This window comes from Perognathus longimembris, chromosome 23 (assembly GCF_023159225.1).
Source record: "Perognathus longimembris pacificus isolate PPM17 chromosome 23, ASM2315922v1, whole genome shotgun sequence".
NCBI lineage: Eukaryota > Metazoa > Chordata > Mammalia > Rodentia > Heteromyidae > Perognathus > Perognathus longimembris.
Window position 1 is genome coordinate 8665087 of NC_063183.1, and position 22602 is coordinate 8687688.

Here is a 22602-nt window from a genome sequence, read left to right on the forward strand (position 1 = left end):
AGCCCGAAGATCATGTTGTACGATGTTTAAAATTATTTTGTGCATGAAACCGAGCTGACCACTCCCCTCTTTTGAACACCTAGTATTTATATTTCCCTATGATGATGCTCCAACAGGACTCCCAAGCCCCTGCCTGAACCTCGGTGTTTTTAGCTGTTGCTGGGGAGCCTGCTGGGCCCTGACTCTCCCATCTTCATCCTCTTCTCCGTGGGGCCAGGGCACCTCGAGTGTCTGTCAGTTCCGTGAGCCCCAGCGTCTTCCAGAGACAGGCTGAGGGTTTCCCTCCAGGCCTGGCTTCCACCTGTCTCCCTGCTGTGGCCGCAGGTAAAGGGAAGTGCAGGCCATCCTTCTGAGCAACTTCCAGCCCATTCCCTACCCAGAGTGCTCTCCACACCGGGTGGAGCCCAGTGCCTGGCCCGGCTCCACCCCCTCCTCCTCAACAGACCAATCATCAGATCTTCATTTGCATCTTAGAGCCCTCCCACCTTCCAATCCTCTTTTCTACATCTCTGCCTGTGTCTGCCAATGAAACTTTATTGGAACACCGCCCACGTGCACAAGGCAGGGGTGTGTGTAGGTATGCTTGCTTCGGGAATCTGTTTTTTTGCACAGAGTCAGGGCAAGCAAGCCCTACTACAGGCAAAGGGTGGAAGAATGAATGAGTGACTGTCACGATTTGTCATGAGCTCATTTGGCCAGGAGACATGAACTCCCAAAACAGAGTTCCCAGTGGTTCAGCAGTGGTCCTGAGACTAGAACCCAGATCTTTCCACCAATGAGTGGACTCCTCCGGGCAAGCCATCTCTAAGCCCCTGATTCTTCTGCCCCTGCTCTTGTGTGCCTAGCCTGTCAGCCTGCCTTCCTCACCAGGCTGTGGAGAGATAGGACGCAGTGCCAACTGCAGCTTCACCTCCCGCGTGGACAGGCCTAGGGAGAGGTGTGTTTAAACACCAACTGGCATCCCGTCCTTGCAGCCCCACCCAGCAGGGACCACGCCCAGCAGGGACCACCATCTCACTGGTCCAGAAGCACATGCCCCCCCCCCCATGCAGGACTGACACCCGCTGCCATTCCCACTGCCCAGCCAAGGACCGTTCTAGAAGGGCAGTGAGCTCGGGAAATGGCAGGCCCAGTGATCAGAAATCGCAGAAGTCTCTAATGCTTTTCCTTCATCCTGCCGCTGCTCGGGCAAGAAGCAGGTGCAGTAGAGCCCGTCTTTGAAAGGCACAGTGGGGGTGGGGGGAGAGCTTAGAACATCACAGCCCTGAGCACCCCTACTCAGCACAGAGACTCCTCACTTCTGGATGGGGAACAGCCCAACCCAGTCGGGGCAGAGCCACCCTCCCACCCACTCCCCCTCCCCATTCCTTGCAGCCTGGACAGCCCAAAACCAGGCTAGAGGCCAGAGCCCACAGCCAAGCAGAGGCCCTGGAGGAGAGCAGGCCGGCCCCTGGGAGCTGCAGCCAGGACTCTGGAAATGGCTCTCACACCTCCGTGAGCAGCACTGCACTCAATTATTCACGACCTCGCCTCCCCACAAACGCAGACCAGACCGTCCCTGTGAGCAAAATGATGTCTGGATGCCACCCAACAGCCTGCTCTATGCTGCCCAGCGGCCCACGGTTCACTTCCGCCCTCTCCAAAACTCCCCAAGCCCACTGAGCACTGGCTAGCTCAGCCCTGGGGAGACAGGCCCAGGGGCGTGGCCCCCTGGGCAGGAATGGAGCGGGCCCATGATTCACTGGGCCGAGTGTCTGTCCCACTCCGGTGCAATCCAACTGGAAAATAAGCATCAGCAATCCGGCCCCTGTGCCAGGCTCGGGCGGACCCCGGTTCTGAAGACACGGGACTCTATGAAAATCACGGCTTGGGAGGCTCCCAGACATGCTGTCATCCTGCCGAGTTCATGGTCAAAGGCGGGCTGGAAACTGGCAGAGAGGCTCTGCCGTGTAAGACCACGGCCAGCAGTATTTTCCTTGGAAACACCCGAGGCTGTGCCGGGAACCGGAGAACGAAAACGGGTTCCCACATCCCGGGGGAGAGAGGGCAGACGTGCTCCCCTCTCTCCCCCCATGCCCTCAGGGGGAGACCGTTGGGCTCTGGCACCGGGGCCGCCTGCCACCCCTGCTACGTGGGAGGCTGTGTGTGTGAGAGGCGCAGTTCCAGGCCAGCGCGGGGAGAAGTCTGTCTCCACAGGGGGAAGCTGGGTGCAGCGATTCGGGCCTGCAACCCCAGCCATGCTGTGGAGCCTAAAGGAAGCGGGTTGTTACCCAAGTACGTTAGGTGGGAAGCAAGACCCTATCCTTAGGAATAACCCCTGAGAAACTGACCTGGCATGTGGCTTCGAGGTCGAGCTCCAGCCAGGCAAGAACAAGGCCCTGAGTTCAAACCCCGGTATCACAAAGGAGAAAAAACAAAAGAGGCTAATGATCCCTCTTACTGTGTTAGCAGTAGTGAGGCCGGGCTGGGAAGAGCTGGGAACAGGATGGGACCCCCCCACCCCTACCCCAGGGCGGCTCAGAGGCAGGAGGGGAGGAAGAGGCGGAGTCAGCCAGGCAGCCCCTCCCACCTGTAGTCCCCTACGGTGCTCCCCTATCAAGTCATCCTCCCAGCACCCCATAAAGTGGGCACCCCAATCCTCCTGGTTACAGACAGAGAAGCTGAGGCATAGAGAATGCACCTAACTTGCCTAGTGTCACACAGCTGTAAGTGACAGGGCCAGGAACTGAACTCAGAGCACAGCTTCCTCCCCTAGGTGAGCCTGCAGCACCCCCCCCCCCTTGCAGGCTGAAGATCCCCACCACAGTGCTGGGTGTGGCTCCCCTCAGCCCGCTGCTGGAGCCTGGAGACTGTGTCTCACTCCACACACACCCAACTGGAGGCCCCGTTCACCTGGACGTGGCTCACCTAGAGCCAGCCAGTCCTGACTCCCACCCGAGGACTTAGCATGGCTGGATGTGATGTGATGTAGCTCCGAGGGCCTGTGCCCCAGGCTGGGTGGGGTGAGAAGGCAGAGCTGCCCCCTTGCCAGCTGTGTGACCCTGGGTGGGGCTACTTCCCCTCTCTGAGCCCCACTTCCTCTACTCGGGAGACTAGCTCCCACAACGCTCACGTCATGGCACGCTGAGTACCAAACCCTTGGCTGCGGTCAGGGTAACTATGGCACCTGCTGCTGTTACTACTGTTTACCGTCTGCACCAGTACCCCGCCTCTGAGTGAGTACCAGGCACCAAGAGTTCAAAAACAGCCTTGTGATGAATGTTGGGGGACAGACGAGTGGCCATGTTCTACAGTGTTAGCTTTTTGAACTTGGGGCCACCTACTTACTTTCTAGACAGAAGCTCCACCACTTGAGCCACGCCTCCAGCCCTTTTCTGTCTTAGTTCTTTTCCCTCAAATTTCTACAGTGAGTTGTAGGAAGGGGCTTCATGTTGGCATGGCTGTCTACTCACAGAGAGGACCTTGATCAGACCATCCTCTCCATTGCTCTCCTCCCTCTCCCTCCTCCCTCCCAAACCATAGGTTCAATGTTCACACAGCCCCTCCTTCCCACTCTGCCCAACCACAAGGCCCGCTTTACAGCCTGTCATTCGCGTTCTTTAGTGTTATTGTTCAAAGAGGCTTCTTGTCACAGCGACATTCCACATGTGCATGAACAGCATGTTAATCAGATAGCTCTCCTCACTTACAGCGCCTTTGGTTATTTTTCTTTCTTGGGATGTATGTGTATGTGTTTGTGTCAGTCTGGGACTTGAACTCAGGGCCCGGGTACTGTCCTTGGGCTTTCTTGTTCAACACTAGGGTTCTACCACTTAAGCCACAGCTCTACTTCCAGTTTTCTGGTGGCTCATTACAGATGAGTCTCATGGACTTTTCCTGCTTGGGCTGGCTTTGAACTGTGATCCTCAGATCTCAGCCTCCTGAGTAGCTAAGGTGACAGGCGAGAGCCACAGGCGTCTGGATCTAATCCTTCTTGTTTTGTTTTAGAGGCTGAGGTACTTTTCAAATGGGCTACCAGTTTGCCTCCGGGCACTGTTTCACCCTTGTCTCTCATGGTTCCCTATGTGGATTTCTTCCCTTCGTTAATCACTGTATATATAACATAAAATGCCAAATCTGATTTCCTCTTTGACGTAAGACTTATTTCACAAAAGTTTTATGTTAACATTTCCACGTGGCTATAAGTCTTAACTTTTGTGGAGGTGCTGCTGGGGTTCGAACTCAGAACCCAAGCCAACGAGTGGACACTCTACCACATGAGTCACTTGCCGCCCTGTCTGTTTCACAAAAACCAAAACAGAAGCTGCAGGACCGGTAGGTCTTCACCCACGGGCACCCCAGCCCAGGACCCTTAACTACAAGCGGCAGCTCTGGTGCCCTCCCTCCTTTAAGAACTAGACCTGCCGCTGCTCAGAGACCAAGTCCCACAGAACTAATGTCGGATAACAGGGTGTCTGCGCCCTCCCTCCCCCCCACCCCTCCCAGTCCTCCAAGCCGGAAGTCTAACTTTCATCACAAAGAAACACCGGGAGAATAGCGAGCCTTCCCTTGGGGAGGGCGGGGGGGGGGGGGGGGGGGAGGGGGCAGGACGACAGGATTCCTCCTGAGACAGCCAGGACCTGACCTGAGCCCCACAGGACCGTCTGGAGAGGAGGCAGGGCTGTGGTGACTCAAAAGAACACTAGGTCCTTTCTGCAGGTAGAGATCAGCAGACCTGAAAGAGCAGGCCGAGAGGGGCGGGGGGGGGGGTGCCCTCGGGAATTCTGATGCCCTTCTCCCAGCCCCTGGGCAGCTGTGCCCGCAGAAGCAGGCCAGCAAGCCACCAATGACCAGGGTTCAAAAACCCAGGTGGCCCCGAAGCTGCCGACAGAGAGACATGGTCCCCAGGGAGAGGCTGTGACGGCGGCCACGCGCGTGTGGCCATCCCTCAGGGGACGCGTCAGAGGGCAGTTCCATAGACCATGACACGTGCCCACCGTGAGCCAGCCATCTCCCAGCGGGCCCCGGGCCTGTGTCCATCTGCCTTCCAGCAAGAACGCGGGGAAGGCCAGATAGAGACAGGCAGAAGTCAATCAGAGCGGAAAGCAGCATGAACCAAGGGGAAAAAAAAACCAGAGCTGTTCCGCTGGCCAATGCAAAGAGCCCTCTGGAAACCATCTCTGCAGTGAGAAATGGAGCTGATTCCAAAGTAGCTAAAGCAGCTCCCCAACACCCTAGCAGGGACGGGAGGTCCAGCCCATCACTACACCCCAGCCCCGGGCCGGCCCCGCTGCCAGGGTCTCCTACTAGGGAGAATCAGAACCCCACTTCCCAGTTCAAGTCAGACCATAGTTCCAAAGCAAATACAAGAAGGCTAGTGAAGGGCTGGGGGTGTGGTCCAAGCGGTAGAGCCCTTCCCAGGCAAGCCGGTGCACCCGAGGTCAGGAAGCAGCACACAGCAGAGGGGATGAACAGCAGGACAACGCCACAAAACAGGAGGCCTACTGGAGCAGCCATCTTCTTTAGAACATGCCACAGAGTAAATATTGGTGGCTTCATGAATCACTCTTGTGTGTCAACTTGCAAAGAGTCAACACCCAGTGTCCAGTAGATGGTACTGTGTGCCAATAAAACTTTATTTGTAGACACATATTGGTAGCCCATATAATTTTCACACATCATGAAATAGGGTTCTTCTTTCAAATTGCTTTCCCCCCCTGCCCTGGTCCAGGGACTTGAACTCAGAGCCTGGGCACTGTCTCTGAGTTTCTTTTCCTCCAGGCTAGCGCTCTACTACTTGAGCCACAGCACCACTCCCCGATTTTGGTAGTTTATTGGAAATAAGAGATTCATGGAGGGCTGGGAATGTGGCCTAGTGGTAGAGTGTTTGCCTAGCATGCATGAAGCCCTGGGTTCGATTCCTCAGTACCACATATGCAGAAAAAGCCATAAGTGACGCTGTGGCTCAAGAGGTAGAGTGTTAGCCTTGAGCAAAAGAAGCCAGGGACAGTGCTCAGCCCCTGAGTTCAAGCCCCAGGACTGGTTTTAAAAAAAAAAGTTTCATGGACTCTCTTGCCCTGGCTGGCTTTGAACCACAAATCCTCTCAGATCTCAGCTTCCTGAGTAGCTAGGATTACAGGTGCTCCAGATTTGAATTTTTCTTCTTTTCCTTTCCTTTTCTTTTTTCCCCAACCATTTACCTATGTGAAGCCCCTTGGCTGTCTTTAGTGCACAGGCCAGGTGAAGACAGGCAGTCCTTAGGCTACAGTTGGCCCTCAAGCTGTGAAGCAAAGGTGAATTCAGACCTCAGACCACATGACTTGGCTTCTAAACTAGGCCAAGGGAAGCTCTGGTGCCAGAATTCAGGTAGAGGCCCCTGGAGTCCCAGGGCAGAGGGACTGAGACATACATACATACATACAGACAGACAGACAGACACACACACACACACACACACACACACACACACACACACACACACGGTGGTGGTTGGGGGGGGGGACGGGACACTGAGGCTCTGGGCTCTGGCTCTCTCTCTGATTTGTCAGGCCTGGGCACAATTTCTACCCTTTCCCATCTGTAAGTTCTACTTCGGAAGGACATGTATCAGGGCCGGGGGCATGGCTCAAATGGTAGAGCACCTGCCTAGAGAGTATCAGACCAGCGTTCAAACCCTAGTACTGCTGGAAAAGAAAGGGAAAAGGCAGATTTCTGTTCATTCCTTCCAACTATCGTGTTTGCTCCTAAGGGTGGGGGTGGGCACCTGGTGCCACTCCTCCGTGGGCAGGGGCCACCAACAAGGGACACGGAACCAGCAGCTGCCAAAACAGGCGGCTCCCAACCTGCTAGACTGTCAGGAAGGAAAAGGCCTGGCCCGCTTTCCACGAGATTTCCAGAGAATGCACGGCTAATTATTTCTCTCTCCATCAGCAGTTGAGTCTCCCTGAAATCCGTCCTTGTAATTACGAGCTGTAATTATTATTTTAATACAAATCAGCAACTTATCAAAATATTAGCACGCTGGATGCTACCTCTTCACCACGAGGCCCGGGGTGAAAGGTAGCTGCCACATACAATCCTCCCCTGACTTGTGGCTACTTGGGGTACAGGGTGCTGGGGACCCTCAGGCAGGGAACCCTCCACCGCTGGCCCGCTGGCTTCACACTCCGCCCAGTCCACCGGCACCTGATGTCGGGCTAGATTCTGGACGTTGGCCTCAGTGGCTCCATCCACACACTGGGCCCCCCTGCTTCCTGGCTCAGCTAGGAGAGGCAGGCCGCCGGGCTGCTCAGAGGAAGCCCTGCGCGGAAACTTCCCGCCTGGCACAGGAGTTTGACGTACAGGCTCTTGGAATTTTGTTGTGGAAATTCCAACCTTAATAGTCCATGACTCTGGGCAAAGTCCTTTCTCTCTCTCACTTGCTCTCTCTCTCTCTCTCTATCTCTGTGCCTCAGTTGCTTCATCTGTAATCAGGAACAACTCGGGCACAGCTGTGAATGGTTCGGTGCCATGGTCTGCGATGTACTGCCTAACACACAGGGCGCCAGCCCTTACAAACACCTGGCTCTCAGGTAATGGCACTGCTGGTGGGGGGGGGGGGCGCAGAGGAAGTGGCTTGGCCATGCCCCCAACCACCTCCCTCCCCTAACTCCATTTTATTTGCTTGTGTGGTGGTGGTGGTGGGGGGGGGGGTCCTCCACCATGTGCTCCCAATTGTGCGCCCAAAGCAACAAGGCCTAGTAACCATAGTCTCAAACCCATGAACCATGAGCCTAAATCAAGCTTTCCCCTCTCAAATGCTTTCCTCTCAAAGCATTTGTCACAGTGACGAAAAACTGACTCTCACAAAGCCAACAGTGGCCATCCACCTAACAGAAACATAAGCAAAGTAGCCATGTGCAGTGGCTCACACCTGTCATCCCAGCGGCAGAGGTTAAGAGAATCACCGGTCAAGGCCAGCCAGAGCGAAGAAAAAGCACAGAAAGACCCCATCTCAATCGAAAGAGCTGGGCACGGTGGCACAGCTATGAGAGGAAGCACCAATAGGAGGATCACAGCCCAGACTAGCCAGGTTAAAAAAAAAAAAAAAGAACTGATCCCCCAAATAACTAAAGCAAAAAAAGCGCTAGAGGTGAGGCTCAAGTGACAGAGCACCTGCCTAGAAACACCAAGTCCTGAGTTCAAACCCCAGGACTGCCAACCATCTTCATCACCATCATTAGACTGGTTGGGCCCAGGGCACACACGGTGCAGGGTGGCGGTGCCAGCACAGGCGTCCACGCCCCTTCATCTCAGACTGCTGCCTCTTTGGGAATGAAGGCTAGAATTCCAATGTTTTCAACAAGTAGCCCAAATTACATTTGCTTTGAAATCACTGATTGTGGCTGCTGGCTTGAATTCTGATGGAAGGCATCTCCATTGTCTCTCATTAGGAGGAGGAGGAAGAGGAGGAGAGAGGAGGAGCTCCCTCCCCGGTTCTGTGTGCTGCCCAGACCTGAGGCACAGAATTCCAGGTTCCCTCCTGGTTCCCCACGTCCCTGGGCCCTGGGCCCACCCTCGAGAAGATGATGTGCGAAAGCACTCGCCTCAGCACCCAGTCACCCCAACACAGAATGACAAGGATCAGGGGCCCTCTCTGAGCTAGTGTGTGTGTGTGTGTGTGTGTGTGGGGAGAGAGAGAGAGAGAGAGAGAGAGAGAGAGAGAGAGAGAGAGAGAGAGGCAATGAATAGGCTTTTATTTCCAAAAGAACACCTGCAAAGCGTGGCCCTCCATTAAAAAATAAACAGAAAACAGCCACTAGTCGGGGGGGTCGGGGGGGGGCAGATAAAAAGAAGCCGTTTTCCCATCAGCTCTCTTCCCATCAGCTCTCTAATTACTAACCCCCCCCCCAACCTTCCCCGGCCTGTTTCACAAGGAGAGGAGGAGGAAGAGTCCATTTCTCCCGTCCCCAAAGGAAAGATGCTTGATGAGGCCCGCACGGCACCCACCCCTCATCTGTCTCACTCATCTGGTTTTCATGCCACCCTTAAATAACGCGTGCATTAGCTTCCCAAAGCATCTGTTTGTTGGATGCCTCCCTAAAGGAGCAGGAGGCAAGGACACTGGCCTTTCTGGCCTTTCGCCCTGTGGTGGGCTACTTGGGTGAAACTTGTGAAAATGTACCAAGCTTCACTTCTTTGGGGGAAGGGGGAACCTTGAAAAAAAAAAAAGGCGGCTAGGACGACATATACAGAATTGAAGAACCAGAGTCAGTACGGACCTGCGTGTCCGCTCCCCGCAAAGGCTGAGGATAGAACAGCGCCATACCTGCAGATCGCTGCTGTGTTGAGGGCTGGCATTCGGGAGCCAGTTTGGAACGAAAGTCACTGGCCCAAGAATCATCCGTCCAAAACGAACCCTCACCTCCCTGGGTCATACCAACGCACCTGGACCAACCCCAAGAACTCCACCCTATGCCAAAGCCAGCTTCACTGGTAGACCTCACTCCCTCACTTGCTCGCTTGCTTGCTTGCTTTTTGTCAGTCTTGGGGCTTGAACTCGGGGCCTGGGCACTGTCCCTGGCTTCTTTTTGCTCAAGGCTAGCACTCTACCACTTGAGCCACAGCACCGCTTCGGACTTTTTCTGTGTATGTGGTGCAGAAGAATCGAACCCAGGGCTTTACGTCGTTTCACCTGCACCTGTATGGATCTGAGCATGGGAATGGCCGTGCTTGGTTCCCCACCCCATATCCACCAGGAAGCAGAGGCACACGTGTGGGTCCCCAGCTTCTCACGGGCAGGGCACCCCACCCCGCAGGCCCTCAGGCGGGGAGGAAGCCTCTGCCATGCCCTCTGGGCCCCACACACTCCCTGCTCCTCTGGCTTTAGACTAAAGCAAGGCCCCCTCCTCACAGCCAGGGGATTACAGCGGAGGCCCTAGGCCTTAGCATCCACACAGCACGTGAGCCTGGATTAGGGGGCCAGATAAGCCAGTGTCACCGGGCCTCAGAGGAAAGGATCCTTTTTGCGGCCCTCAAGGAGTATTGAAGGGGGAATCCCCCCAAATAAGGCTGTGAATGGGCCCTACCTTTACCCCCTACCCCTGGTCTGGGTAGGTTGTGGGGTGGGGGGGAGTCCTGGGGCTCCAAGTCTCTGACAGTAATAGTGGCAGCCCCCGGCCCCCTGCTCCGGGGTGACATCTCCCTCCCCCCTCCCGCCCCAGATTCTGGTTTCCCGTGGAGGAGGGGCTGTGGACAGCAGGGATCTCAGGGCTCCACCCAGATGACTATCTGCTGGCCCCGGGAGGTTCCTGTTGCAGGCCCCAGGAAGTGAGCACATGACTCCACCGAGGGAGCTCTTGCTTGCAACACCTCTGGCTCTGAGGAAGGACTAGCTCTGGGGCCTCCACAGGTGACCACAGGCCGGGCTGCCAGGCTGAAAGAGGGAGGAAACCGGAAGAGCACCAAAGACCCTTTCCTGTGGCCAAGGGAGTAGACAAGTCACTTTTCTCCGGACACCCTAACCCCTGGGAGGGGGGCAGGGGGGGAAGAGAGCGAGCCCTTAGTTGCATACAAAAGCCTTCTTCCGGCCAAGTTCAAAGTCAGAGACTGGGCCAGCTTGGTGTGCTATGACAGGGTGATATTTTCTGTCTAGGACCATGAAATCCAAATGAGATCCACACCAAAGGAAACACAGGAGCAGATTTGCGAGATGAAAGAGGCTTACAGACACACATCCAAGTCTGCCTCAGAATCCCTCGCATTCTGACACATTGTATCCAAACATTCTTGGGCAAAGAATAGTTTCACAACCCCCAGCCCTCCCCCCAAAAAAGAGCTCTGTGACAGAAAATGCATGCGCTGATTTGCTCAACCACAGTAACCTTTAAAAAAATTAATCTGTATATCAACATGTGTTGCACACTTCAAATACATGCAAGGCAAATTTCAGAAGCAAGACTCTGTCCCTGGGGGCTGGACATTTCGATGAAACAGAGAGACCGTGTGTCTCATCCTAGGAGTTTCAAAGTCAGAGGAAAACCCTCATCTGTCGAGACCCTAGAAGAGGGCACAGGTGAAAAACCCAGGGTGGGGGGTAGGTTGGAGTCGCCATGCTCCCTGACTTGGTTTCACCTCTACAGCATGAAGATTGTTTTTTTTAAATGTGTTTGCGGAGGAAGGATGAGTTGCATCAACGGCCATTCAAAACAGTGACCCAAGGAGGCCATACAGATGGCAGGTTTTGAACAGCATCCGGTACTTCCTCAGTTGTATGGACATTAACATTCTTATTACAGGCCTACCTGCATCACGGCTTGGCCCTGATTGGGTGGAAAGTGCTAAGTTTGCTCCTTCCCTAGAGCAGGTCCATCACTCTGCCTGCAGCCCAGGCTGGCCCAGAACTTGTGGCCCCTCTGCCTCCACCCCAAGTGCTGGGGTGACAGGCGGGTGCCACCACACCCACCTGGCAGCGCAAGTGTCACAGAGCAGATTAGGAACAACATGACATGCCTGCACCAAGGGCTTCCCATGGAACTTTCCAGACAGGGAGCTCAGAAGTCCAGACGACATGGGACAGAGGCAGACCAGGGTTGGCATTCCTGCTCTGTGATTCTCTTCACTTCAATGAACAAGTGGGCCTCTCTGGACCTCCGTTTCTTCGAGTGTGAAAGCTGGGGAGGTGGGGGGCAGTGGCAGTCCTACCCCCACAGAGTTGGGGGGTGGTTCAGTGAAATGATGAGGCAGGGCTGCAAAGCCTGCCGGCTCATACCTCATACCCAGCAATCACCAGACCCCGATCTCCAGCCAGGCGGCCTAGCCTTAACTGTGCCTGGCTTAGAAACAGCTGCTTCCTTCCGGGAAAACAGAGGATGAATGGATCAGCACATAGATAAGGCATAGATCAATGGATAGACTATTGATAAAATATACATAGGTAAATACAAAGATGATATAGGAAGGAAGATGGATGGGTGGATGGATGGACGGACGGACAGACAGATGATGGATAGATGGAGGGTTTTTTTTGTTTTTGAGAATTTACTAACATAATTTGTGCAAAGCATCAAAATGTGCCTGGCATACAGCCAGCGTGTAATAAGTGTTGCAACCTTCTCTCTACCACAGTCCGCTCTGCTCCAGGCCTGGGTCACCCAGAAGGGCCTAAAAGGATGCTGACTGCCTTGAGTTTCACTCAGACCTTACTCTGTGTGGGATAATGTGTAACCACCAAAAAAATGCTTCCTTCCAAACATACCAAGAATTCCTTTTAAGAGAGTGACAGCTCACGCTGGAGCGGCGCAGAATGATTGGCACACATCACTCCATTTCACTGGTGCGCAGCCTGCCCAGGCGGCAGCCACCCGAGGGGGAGCAAGGACAGGGTGACCGGCCATGCCCAGCGAGACGGAGGGGGCCGCGGGGGGCGGGCGGCACCTGCACCAGGGGGGCAGAGGGCATCAACCGCACGTCTGTGCAGGCCTGCTCCCACAGCCCAGCTTTGCGGATATGGGTGTTGTGGGGTGGGGTGATCATGCACTTATCTCATTTTCCCCACAGACTTCTTTTGCATCCATTTCATCCTCTCACAGGTGGAGTTCTGGGAGACTTTTGGGAGGAGAGGAGAGGGGTCATGGTGATAACTGCAGGCCAGAGGTGAGGTCAGCCCTCGCCCCACACGGCCCGCTCCTGCCATCCTGCGGGAGGACTTGCCTTTTTCTGAATGTAGATGTACAGCCCCCCTAGTGGGAAGTATCAGTGGGTGCGAGGCAAGTGCTCTCCAGAGTGAGCCAGGAGGTTGTTTTCTGGATACGTATACATGAACAGGCGCTCACACACTGACAAACGCCTACACATGTGTGTAAAAGGCACACTCACAGAACACGTGCATGTACACACACGGGTGTGTGCTCACACACATGCACACAAAGTCATTCATTTGCACTGGATTTCCCCTTCCACGAAGACTACAGATGAAAGAGTTGAGCAGTCTCCAGAAAATAAGAACGTATGTCTTACTTGCTTTCCTAGCTCAAAACTAGCAAGCACTGTAGCATCCCACCTTTGGGAAAACACACACACACACACACACACACACACACAAGAACTGATACACAATGCAAGGAAAATGAATCTATATCCAATATGTATCACATATATGTAATATAACATATATAGGTCTAAATATCCATCCATCTATCTATCTATACAGACAGACAGACAAACAGATGAATGTCCTTAATCCTCATACCCAGAATCTTTTTAAATGCTCCAAAATTTTTTCGGCACCAACACATGTTACACTAAAAGTATCAGATAAAATTACCTTCAGGCCATGTGTATAAGGTTATATATGACAAATGAATGAACGCGGACGGTGCTTAGTTTTCAGTCCCATCCCCAAGAGAGCTCCTTATGTCTGTGATAACATTGCAAGACATTTAAGAGATCCCAACTGTGCAGCAACTCTGGTCCCAAGCATTTCAGATAAGAGGTTCTCACCTTCTCTCAAACATCCCGAAGTATTTGTGAATACACTACATGATGTATATAGTAGTTACCATTTTCTACTTATGTGTTTTATTTAATGATTTCTGGTATATGATGAAGCAGATAGACACATTCACAGAATGACAAATGTTGTCCAGTGATGTGCATTCCTGTATACAAAGTGTAATGCCTTTGCTCAAACAAAACAAAACTTCACTGAGAGGAGGAAAAAGAAAGAAAGAAACTCCTGAACTATCAATGAACTACCCTGTGTTGTCTCGGGTCTGAAAACATTTGGATAGGAAGGAAAGCTACGCCCCCAGGCTGTGAGAACCCGAGGGCCTCCCCCCCCCCCCAGGAGAAATGTGTACTATGAGGAATTTCTGCCCCAAATCAACATTTCAAAGGGGTCAGATAAGACAAAAAGCCCATTCTACTTGGTGTGTGAAGGAAGAACAACACAACATTACTTGTCTTAAATGAAACTTACTAAGTGACAGTTTCTCTGAAGGCCCTAAGTGTGGGAACTCTCGGGGAGTCCTCAAAAGAAGGGAAATCAACGTTTAACACTCCACTCTTTCATTTTCCCCCAAGGCATTTTGTGGATCTTCCCCATGACAGCTTCACACCCTTCCCTGGAAAATTCTCTCCACCTCCCAGCCTGCTGCCCTCGCATCTCTAAATTCTGAGGGGACAGTAAAGCCCATTCCCCTCCCCGACCCAGAGACTCACTACCCAACTCAGCCTGGAGAGGCCTGGAAGGAAATGGGACCGCTTGCAAACCTGAGGCTTCCAGCTCACCACGGCTTGGCTTGCAAACTGGGGTGCTCTATTCTGGCTTCTTAAATGCTCCACAATATATTTGTATGTATGTATATCGAATCAGTGCTTTCTATAGAAATGCAGTTCCCCAAGCATAAGGGCTGCAGAAGGGCAGGCAGAAGGAAGCACATTGCCGGGAGTGGTTTAGACGACACTTGCAAGCAGTGCCCACTTGGCACTGTGACACGCCCCTCCCCACCCATGCCAGAACCACAGCTGTCCACGTAGCCTGCCCGGAGTGGCCAGAGAGCACACCTGAGCATCATCACCCAAGCACACAGTAAAAGCCCTTTGGAAAATCACAGGGATTGTTCTGTTAATGTCCCACTTCCCAGTTACCACTCCAGAGGATCCTGCCAACGGCTCCACCACCACACACAGGTTGTGTAGACTAGGATGTGGGTCCCCTCCCCACCCACATCCTTCCCTCCAGCGAGGCTGGACTTCAGGAACAGCCTGCCCCCTTCTGGTCTCCCTGAGCGTGGTGGAGGGGTGGGCAGGGCTCAGCACAGACCCCCCACGCCCCCCCAGCGCCAAGCAGTAAGTTCACACTGTGATTGCAGTGGGTAGGGGGAAGAGAGAGACAGGCAGAGAGGCAGATAAAAGAAAATACACCTCCAGGCGCAAAAGCAGTGCCCTCGGTGGGGGAGGATCACTGCCAGGAAAGAGACAGTGCAAAGAAGAAAACGGACACACAGCTGTCTACGCCAGGGAGTGGAGGAGGAAGAGAGACGCTGGGAAATACAGGTTGGAGCATTCCGGGCTAAAACTTACAGATAAAGATGGAGCCCCAGAAAAGCCAAGCAACAACAGCTGGAATTCCGGAAGGAATCTGAAAAGGGATGGCCTACTCCCACGGGCCTCCCCACTTGCAAGCCAAGCCGTGGATGGCTGGGCTGAGGATACAGGTGGGGGCACGGAACACGCAAGGCCAGCTGTGCAATGGGGAGGTAGGAAGCAGCCAGCTGGCTGTCTCCCTGCTTCTTTTCCATTTGCCTCAACAGGTGGCCTGTACACCCTAAAAAGACCTGGAGCCTGCCCCCCCACCAAGGCCTTCCTAGGCGATCTCGGCCCCTCTGTCCACCTCCAAACAGGGCTCTGGATCTGGAAAGAACTTCCAGTTGCCATTTCTGCCTGAACACATCATTATCACCCAGGGAGTTGGAAGGAAGGCAGGGCCTCCACGTGCCCGCGCAGGGAGACTGAGTGCCCATTCCGCCCCCCCTCCCCAGCTGCCATCTTCTTCTCTGTCCCCCCCACACAGAGTAGACTTCTTCCCCCCACATCCACGCCAGGGACCTGCAAGGCCATCGCGTCGCCATGGGACAGACAGGCTGGGCCCACGGGCAGCGAGGGGCCTCCTCAACTCCAAATGAGGAGCGCAGCCCCGAGCGCCGCCTCCAGCCGGGGTCCCCGGCACTCCGGGACCCCCGTCCTCTGTCCGCAGACATTCTTCGGCTGGGCACCCTGAAAACTGCCCCTAGGGTCTCATGAACACCCCTCGGATCCAGCCTGGCGGAGCCCCAGTCCCCGCCACATCACACCCGCCGCCCCCCAGGGCAGGAGCTCTGGCGCCGGGCTGAGCGGAGACCCCGGGCCCAGGGACTCGGGGCTCTGGCCCGGGGCTCTGAGCCCGGTGGGCTCTCAAGGTAGGGACAGAGGGCGCTGGAGAAGTTTGGGGAGAGGGGGAGAGGAGGAGTGGGTCCACCCGGCTCGGATCTGCTGGAGACGGTGGTGTCCCCAGTCCTAATTGCTGACCACCCGGGAGAGCGGCGACCCCGGGGGGAGGGCGAACCGGGGCAGCCGGGGTGGCGGCCGGGGGCGTCCCCGTGGCGCGGGGCGCAGCCGGGACCCGGGGCTGCCCGAGGAGAAACCAGAGGGCGGCAGAGGAGGCGGCAAGGTGAGAGCCAGCCGGGGGACAGAAACCCGGGGCTCCCTCGGAAAGACCCGGGGCGGGAAACGGGACCAGAAGTCGGCGGGACCGGACCCCGCGAGGAGGCGGACTAGGTCGAGGGAGGAGTGGGGGCCCCTACCCCAGACCCCTTCCCCGGGTGCAGCCGGGACGGGCACCAACTCCACCAGGACCCGCGGCTGGGGACCGGGCGCGACCCGGGGGCTGGAGTCGCGCACGGCGGGGGCCGGGGCACCCGCACCCCCGCGCCGCCCCCTCCCCGGGGCGAACTTCCCGGACCCCGGGGCGCGCGGGGTCCCGCCGTGCCCTCCCCGCCCTCCCCTCCGCGCCGAAGGGCATCTTACCCGCGATCGGCCGGGCAGCGCCCCGCGGCCGGCCGGCTGCTGCGCGCGGGCTTCTCCGGGGCCGGCTCCCCGCGCCCGCGCCGCCGGGGCCCCGCGTCCTCCGCCGGCTCCCCCAGCTCCTCCGGGGCCGCCGGCTCCGCGGGCCGCCGCGGGCAGGTCCCGGCGCTCGCGGCGCGGGCCCGGGGCCGGGGCCGGGTTGGGGCGCTCCGCCGCCCCGCCGGCCCCCGCGGCGCCCCCGCGGCGCCCCCCGGCCGCGGCCCCGGCCCCGGGCCCCGAGTCCAGGCTGCTGAAATTCCAGGCGAGCAGCGTCTGCAGCAGCAGCACCGTGAGCGCCGCCAGCAGCGCCGAGCGCGAGCGCCGGGCCAGGCTCCGGGCGCACGGCGCCGCCACCATCTTCCGCTCGGCGCGGCGCGGCGCGGCGGGCTCGGCTGGCGGGCGGGCGGGCGGGCGGGGACCCCGGCGCGCTCCGGGCCGCCCCGCGCTGCCCGCACCTCCCGCGGCCGCGGCTCCCGCTCGGGCCCCGCCGCCGCCGCCTCGGCTCCGCGCGGCTCGGGCTCCGCCTCCGCCTCCGCCTCCGCCTCCCCCGCCGCCGCCGCCGCCGCCGCGCCGCGGAGTTTTCAGACGGGCAGGGACCCGGACGTCACCGGGAGGAGGGGAGCGGGGGGCGGCGCGGAGGCCGCCGGGGGCGCGGCGCGCGCGCGGACGGCGGGACCGAGGGGCCCGGGGCGGCCGAGGGGGGCCGGGCGCACCCCGTGCCCGGGCCCGGGGGCGCCGGGAGAGGGGGGCGGCGGGAAGGCGGGGCCGGGGGCGGGGCCGGGGAAGGGTGATCCGCGCGGACGGACTGAGGGACCGACCGGCGGACAGACGGGCGGACACCCCGCGGCCGCAGTGGGAGCGGGGAGGCGCCAGGGGCCGAGTCCTGCGGCGGCGGAGGGGAGGGCTCGGGGGACGCCGGGGCCGGGGCGGATCCGCTCGGATGGAAAGGGGCGGGGGCGGCCCCGGGACCCTGCGTCCCTGTGCCCGGCCTCTGTGGTCCTGGGTTTGGCACTGGGGCGCTGGGCTAGTAGGGGATCTGGGGTCCTGGACCCCCGCCTTCCCATCCCGGGACCCCCAGCCCTAAGGTCTGGAAGGGAGTTTGCTGAAGCCTCGTCCTCCGGGGTTCACTGGCCCTGGGCTGCGAGGAACTCCTGAGTCACCAACCCCCCCCCCCCAGAAGCCACGCACTGGGCCCACTGAGTCACGTCTCCCGTCCCTCTGGACCCGCAGCCCAGGCAGTGCGCCCGGCTTCCTGGCTCAAGAAGTTTCCCAGATCTTCCCTGCGCAAGGCTTGGGGCTGACCCCTGGGTGGGGCCTGGCCGACCATCCCAGGGCCTGAGCTTCCTCCCCTCCCCTTCCCCTCCCTCCCTCCCAGCCCCCTCCTCTGTCCCCAGGGATGTGGAGAAAATGGTCCTCAGCCTCCTGACTCAGCTCTCCCCATCTTCCCCTCCCTTGCGCTGGGGTGGGGTGGCAGCCTGGAGGGCAGGGATCGGGCATCCGTGGGGGGGGTCACCACAGGGGGGGCTCAGATCCTCTGTGAGTTGGGGGATGTGGGGGGCGTGACTTCACACTCGCTTCACTCTCACTTCTAAATGGAAGAAAGCGGCCTTTAAAGAGAATCCGTGGGAGTGGCAGGCAGAGCTGGAACTTTCCATCCCCGCCACTGAGAAGGGCTGGCGGGCACCCACCCATGTCTGCTCCCGGGCTGTACCCAAGCCACCCAAAGGTGACCCTGGAGGGAGACACCCAACAGGCCCCAGTCATGAAGAAGCAATGTGGTCAGCATTCGGTACCGACATGGGCACAGGGTGCAGCTGCAGGAACAAAAAGGGCTTTTTTAGTCCAGGAATCACCCAGCCGCCCTGAGCTAGAAGTGGAGATTCAACCCACAGCCTGGCCAGGCCACTGGGCAGCTCCAGAGGCCTCTCTTGGAGGCACAGCACTTCTAACATGGAGCCGGGGAGAAGAACAGAGGTAGGGCTATCACTCTTAATCACCTGGGAATCTTTGTGTAATAAAATGTGAAACCACAGCATTTCAGAGCAAACACTTCAGGTCAGGCTTGATTCAGCAGCTTAGAACCATCACCTGGGAGCTCTCTTCTTCCCCCATCTCCCTGCCTTCCCCAGGCTCTTGTTCATTGGGGGATGGGGCGGGGGAGGTTATGGCAAGCTTTCTGGCCAGCATTGCTGAGTCTTCTGGTATCCTTTGTTAGCTTCTAGCTCAGGGGAAAGGGTGTCTGATATTTCTCAGGTTTCCCCTCAAAGATACAACAATGAACCCCATGCAGCAGCTCATGCCTCTAATCCCAGCTACTCGGGAGGGGAGATTGGGAGGATCACAAATCAAGACGACCTCAGGCAAAAGGGATGATGTGGATGCATGGTGATGCACATGGCTCACCCCAAATACTCAAAAAATGTGGCAAGGGGGGTCCACCCTGGCCCAGGCCGGACTGGGTGAAAACATGAGACTATCTAAAAAACAAAACGAAACAAAAATTACCAAGGCAGAGAAAAGGTTGGAGGTGGGGCTGGAGTGACACAGCGCCTGCCTGGCCCTGAGTTCAAATCCCTCCTTCGGTGCATTCTCTGGGAATCCCACAGCCATGGCCAAGTCCCCATCCGCTCTCAGGACCCTGGTTTTGGGTCCCTGGGATGTCTGCTATCACCCTCTCCCCTCCCCACCCCCACCGATGCGGAGGGAGGGGGTGCTGCAGGCACTGCGGGTTGGGCCCTGCTCTGCTCCGCTTTGTGCAAAGGCCCTCAGGCTGCGAGCTGCCTTTCTCCAGGTGACATGGTGAGCTGATCGGTCCCCTGGGCCCCTCTGAGTCAGCTCCCTCAGGACTCCCCAAGGGCAGCAGCCGGGGTAGAGAGTTCAGCCCTCCATCCCCAGAGAAAGCTGTTTGTTTAGTTCAACTCATAAAAGCCACACAAGGCCCAGGGTTTTCAAAGCTCCAGGCAGGTGACTGAGATCCTAAACAGTTTATGTGATTCCCACCCCTCCACCCTCCCGTGGGGGGGGGGGAACATTGCTCAAGATAGAAGAGCAGGAAGAAGCTCTTCCAGAATCTTCTCTACTGTCTCTCTGCCCTAGTACAAAAGCATTTCGTGTGTCTGTGAGTCAGGGCAGAAGCTGGAGTGCGGAGGTGGAGAGCTTAAGCCTGTTCCAGGGGGACTGTCTGTGGGATCCAGGGCCCTGGGAGAAGCAGATGGGGGCCCTGAGCTCTCTAAGGCACGCGGGGTGGCAGCAGCCACTCTGTGCTTGGAGGAAACCAAAGCTAGGGGACAAGATGAAGGGGAAAGCACTGCCTGAGACTCAGCAGCAGCCGGGACCTCAGATGTTTGAAAAAGCTCGTTCAGTCAATCAGCAAACATGCATGGCCCCTGCTTATGTGCTGGACAAGACGGGCCTTCAGCCCACAAAGAGCTGGCCAGCAGGGCAGCAAGGGGCTGGGGAGGGGCGGGGAGGGAGGAGACGGGGCTGCTCCAGCAGGGTCACAGCTGGCTGGGGAGCAGAGAGAGCGAGGCTTCCCAGGCTCCATTCCCCACCCTGCTGCTTCCGGGGCCTTTAGCAACATCATGAACTTGCTCTGTGCCTCAGTTTACCCAGCCACAGAATATGACTCATAGTAGAGCCCTTACCATAGGGATCCTGTAAGCATTAAATGAGATAACCCATCAAGACTGGCACCTAGTAAGTGATCAACTCACGGGGCTTCTGTTTTACCCGTCCTTTCTTTCCTCCTCCTCTTCCCCCCGCGTTTTTATATGTTCTAGTCCTAGGGCTTGAACTCAGAGCCTGGGCGCTGTCCCTGAGCTTTTCACTCAAGGCTAGGCCTCTGCCAACTAAGCCACAGCTCCACTTCCAGCTCTTGGGGTGACTCATTGGAGATAAGCGTTTCACAGACTTCTGGCTGGCCTTGAACTGTGATCTTCAGATCTCAGCCTCCTGAGTAGCTAGGATGACAGGCAGCGGGGGGTAGGGGGGTGGGGGTGGAGCCACTGGTGCCCAGCTGGGGAGGGGGACATTTATTTTATATATAAAGGTGGCCCCAGCTGCTGTTGGGCTGGGCTCAGTCTGGTCTCAGGTCGTGCATGTGGGGGGAGGAGGGGAGGGGTTGGGGTTTGCAGGAAAAGGCCCTACTTGCCCCCCTCTCCATTTAAATAAATTTCAGACCAAGAGTCCAACCTTTCTCCTCTCAGCCATGTGCCTGTTGCTTTTTGTGGTGGTGTTTTGGGTTGTTTTTTGTTTTTTACACAATGGACTTGGCTTTCCTCAGAAAAGAATTTTTGAAACGTCTTAAGTTTCACTTCTGCAAGAAGAGACACGGTGGCAGGTGTCCCGCCCGTGTCTGGGGCATCAGTGACCCCGGGGGAAGCCCTGCCTGTCTTCTACCAGTGCTTCTACCCCTGGGGCCGTGGGCTCGCCAAAGGCAGGAAGCTTCAGGTCCCCATGCCCCTGACTGCAGGCCAAACACACAGACCCCACTGGTCCCTCCCACCCTCTCCCAGAGAGGGAGGAGACCTCAGCCTGGACACCAGTGGTGCTTCCCCAAGCCGCCTGCCCAGCGTCCAGGTGAAGCTGTGAACAGCAGAGGGAGCTCCAGGTAACAAATAACTCTGCTGTAGCCGCAGTTTTCCTGCGGAGATTTGGAGACCAGAGGAATAGCAGGGCCTAGGTGGGCTGGGGTCCTTCCATCTGTTCCCAAGGAAAGGGCCCCTTTGCAGGCCTCAGGTTGCTGGAGGGTGTGCTGGAAGGGATGGGAGTCAAAGGAAAAGTAGTACGGGAGGCACCGGCTGCCCTTGGGAGATGGCCAGCTGCTCTGTGAAACTGGGCCTTTAAGCACAGGGGGGCAATGGTGCTCACCTGAGTCCTGGCTTGTCCAGGCCCTGCATGGGTGTCAGCAAAGGTCAGATTGAGGCCCAAATTGCAGCCCTGAACGGCGCATCAGCTTGCGTGGGGCCAGTGGGCCAGTGCCCTGGAGTTTGTGTTTCCCTGAGAGCATTGGACCTTCTCCTCCTAGTTAGATCATCTGGGGATGGAATCCATGGCTTTACAGAAGTACAGGTGCGGGCACCAGTGGCTCACACCTGTAACCCCAGCTATTCAAGAGGTGAGTTCTGAGGACCCCCATCTGAGCCATCCCAGGCACAAAAGTCCATGAGATTGGTGTCTTCAAGTAACCACCCAAAAGCCAAAAGCAGAGCTTTAGTTCAAGTGATAGAGCCCTAGCCTTGAGCTATAAAGCTCAGGGACAGAGCCCAAGCCCTGAGTTCAAGCCCCAGGACGAGCTCCAAAAATGAAAGAACAGAAACTTCAAGGCCAGGACCCAAAGGAATTTAAACAACCAATGAGAACTTGGCCAAATAAATACATCTATATTTGAAGAAATCAATACTTCTTCTCCATAGAAGGCAGATAAATAGAAACCAAAACAAGAATGGACACAAAGAAATTGCATAGTGCACCCTACAAACTCAGTTTAATGGATTCCTAGAGTAACATATACTTGCCTTAACAGAAAATAAATAATATTTTCTCGTAATCATGACATCTATTATATGCCTGGACATAAAGAAAACCTCCATGAATGAAATAAAAAGAGATTCTTTTTTTTCCTCCAGCCAAATTCTCTATGATCATAATCCAATAATTTTAGAGACACTTTATTACTTGGTTTATTTGCAATCGCTGAAAATTGGCAAGCAATCTGAGACAATAAAGTTCAATCTTTCTCAAGCAACAAATAAGAACACTTTATAGCAAAACCTAAGAATACAAACAAATGTTATAGTCAAAGGGGAAATTAATAAACTGAGATGCCTTCATAATAAAGAGTTACTAACCAAACAATAAGAGAATTTACTCCAAACCCACAAGGTTAAAACAAAGAACAAAGTAAATTAAGAGAAATTCTGGGATGAAGATTCATAGTGACGGAAGCTGGATTTAATGGGATGGGAATCACAAATAGCAGCAGAAAGGGAAAAATAAATTTAAAAGCTTTTTGTGTGGGTGTGCGGTGCTGGGTTCTGAACT

The 22602-nt window shown here is 56.2% G+C and overlaps 1 protein-coding gene across 1 annotated transcript in view; it reads right to left on the reverse strand.

Moving 5' to 3' along the window:
• Positions 1–16970, reverse strand: part of Xylt1 (xylosyltransferase 1) — a 155269-nt gene extending 138299 nt beyond the window's left edge. The window contains exon 1 of the mRNA XM_048331876.1: positions 16525–16970. Coding sequence (XP_048187833.1) covers positions 16525–16917 — 393 coding nt within the window. The 5' untranslated portion in view covers positions 16918–16970. The remainder of the gene's footprint in view (positions 1–16524) is intronic.
• Positions 16971–22602: the final 5632 nt, after the last annotated feature.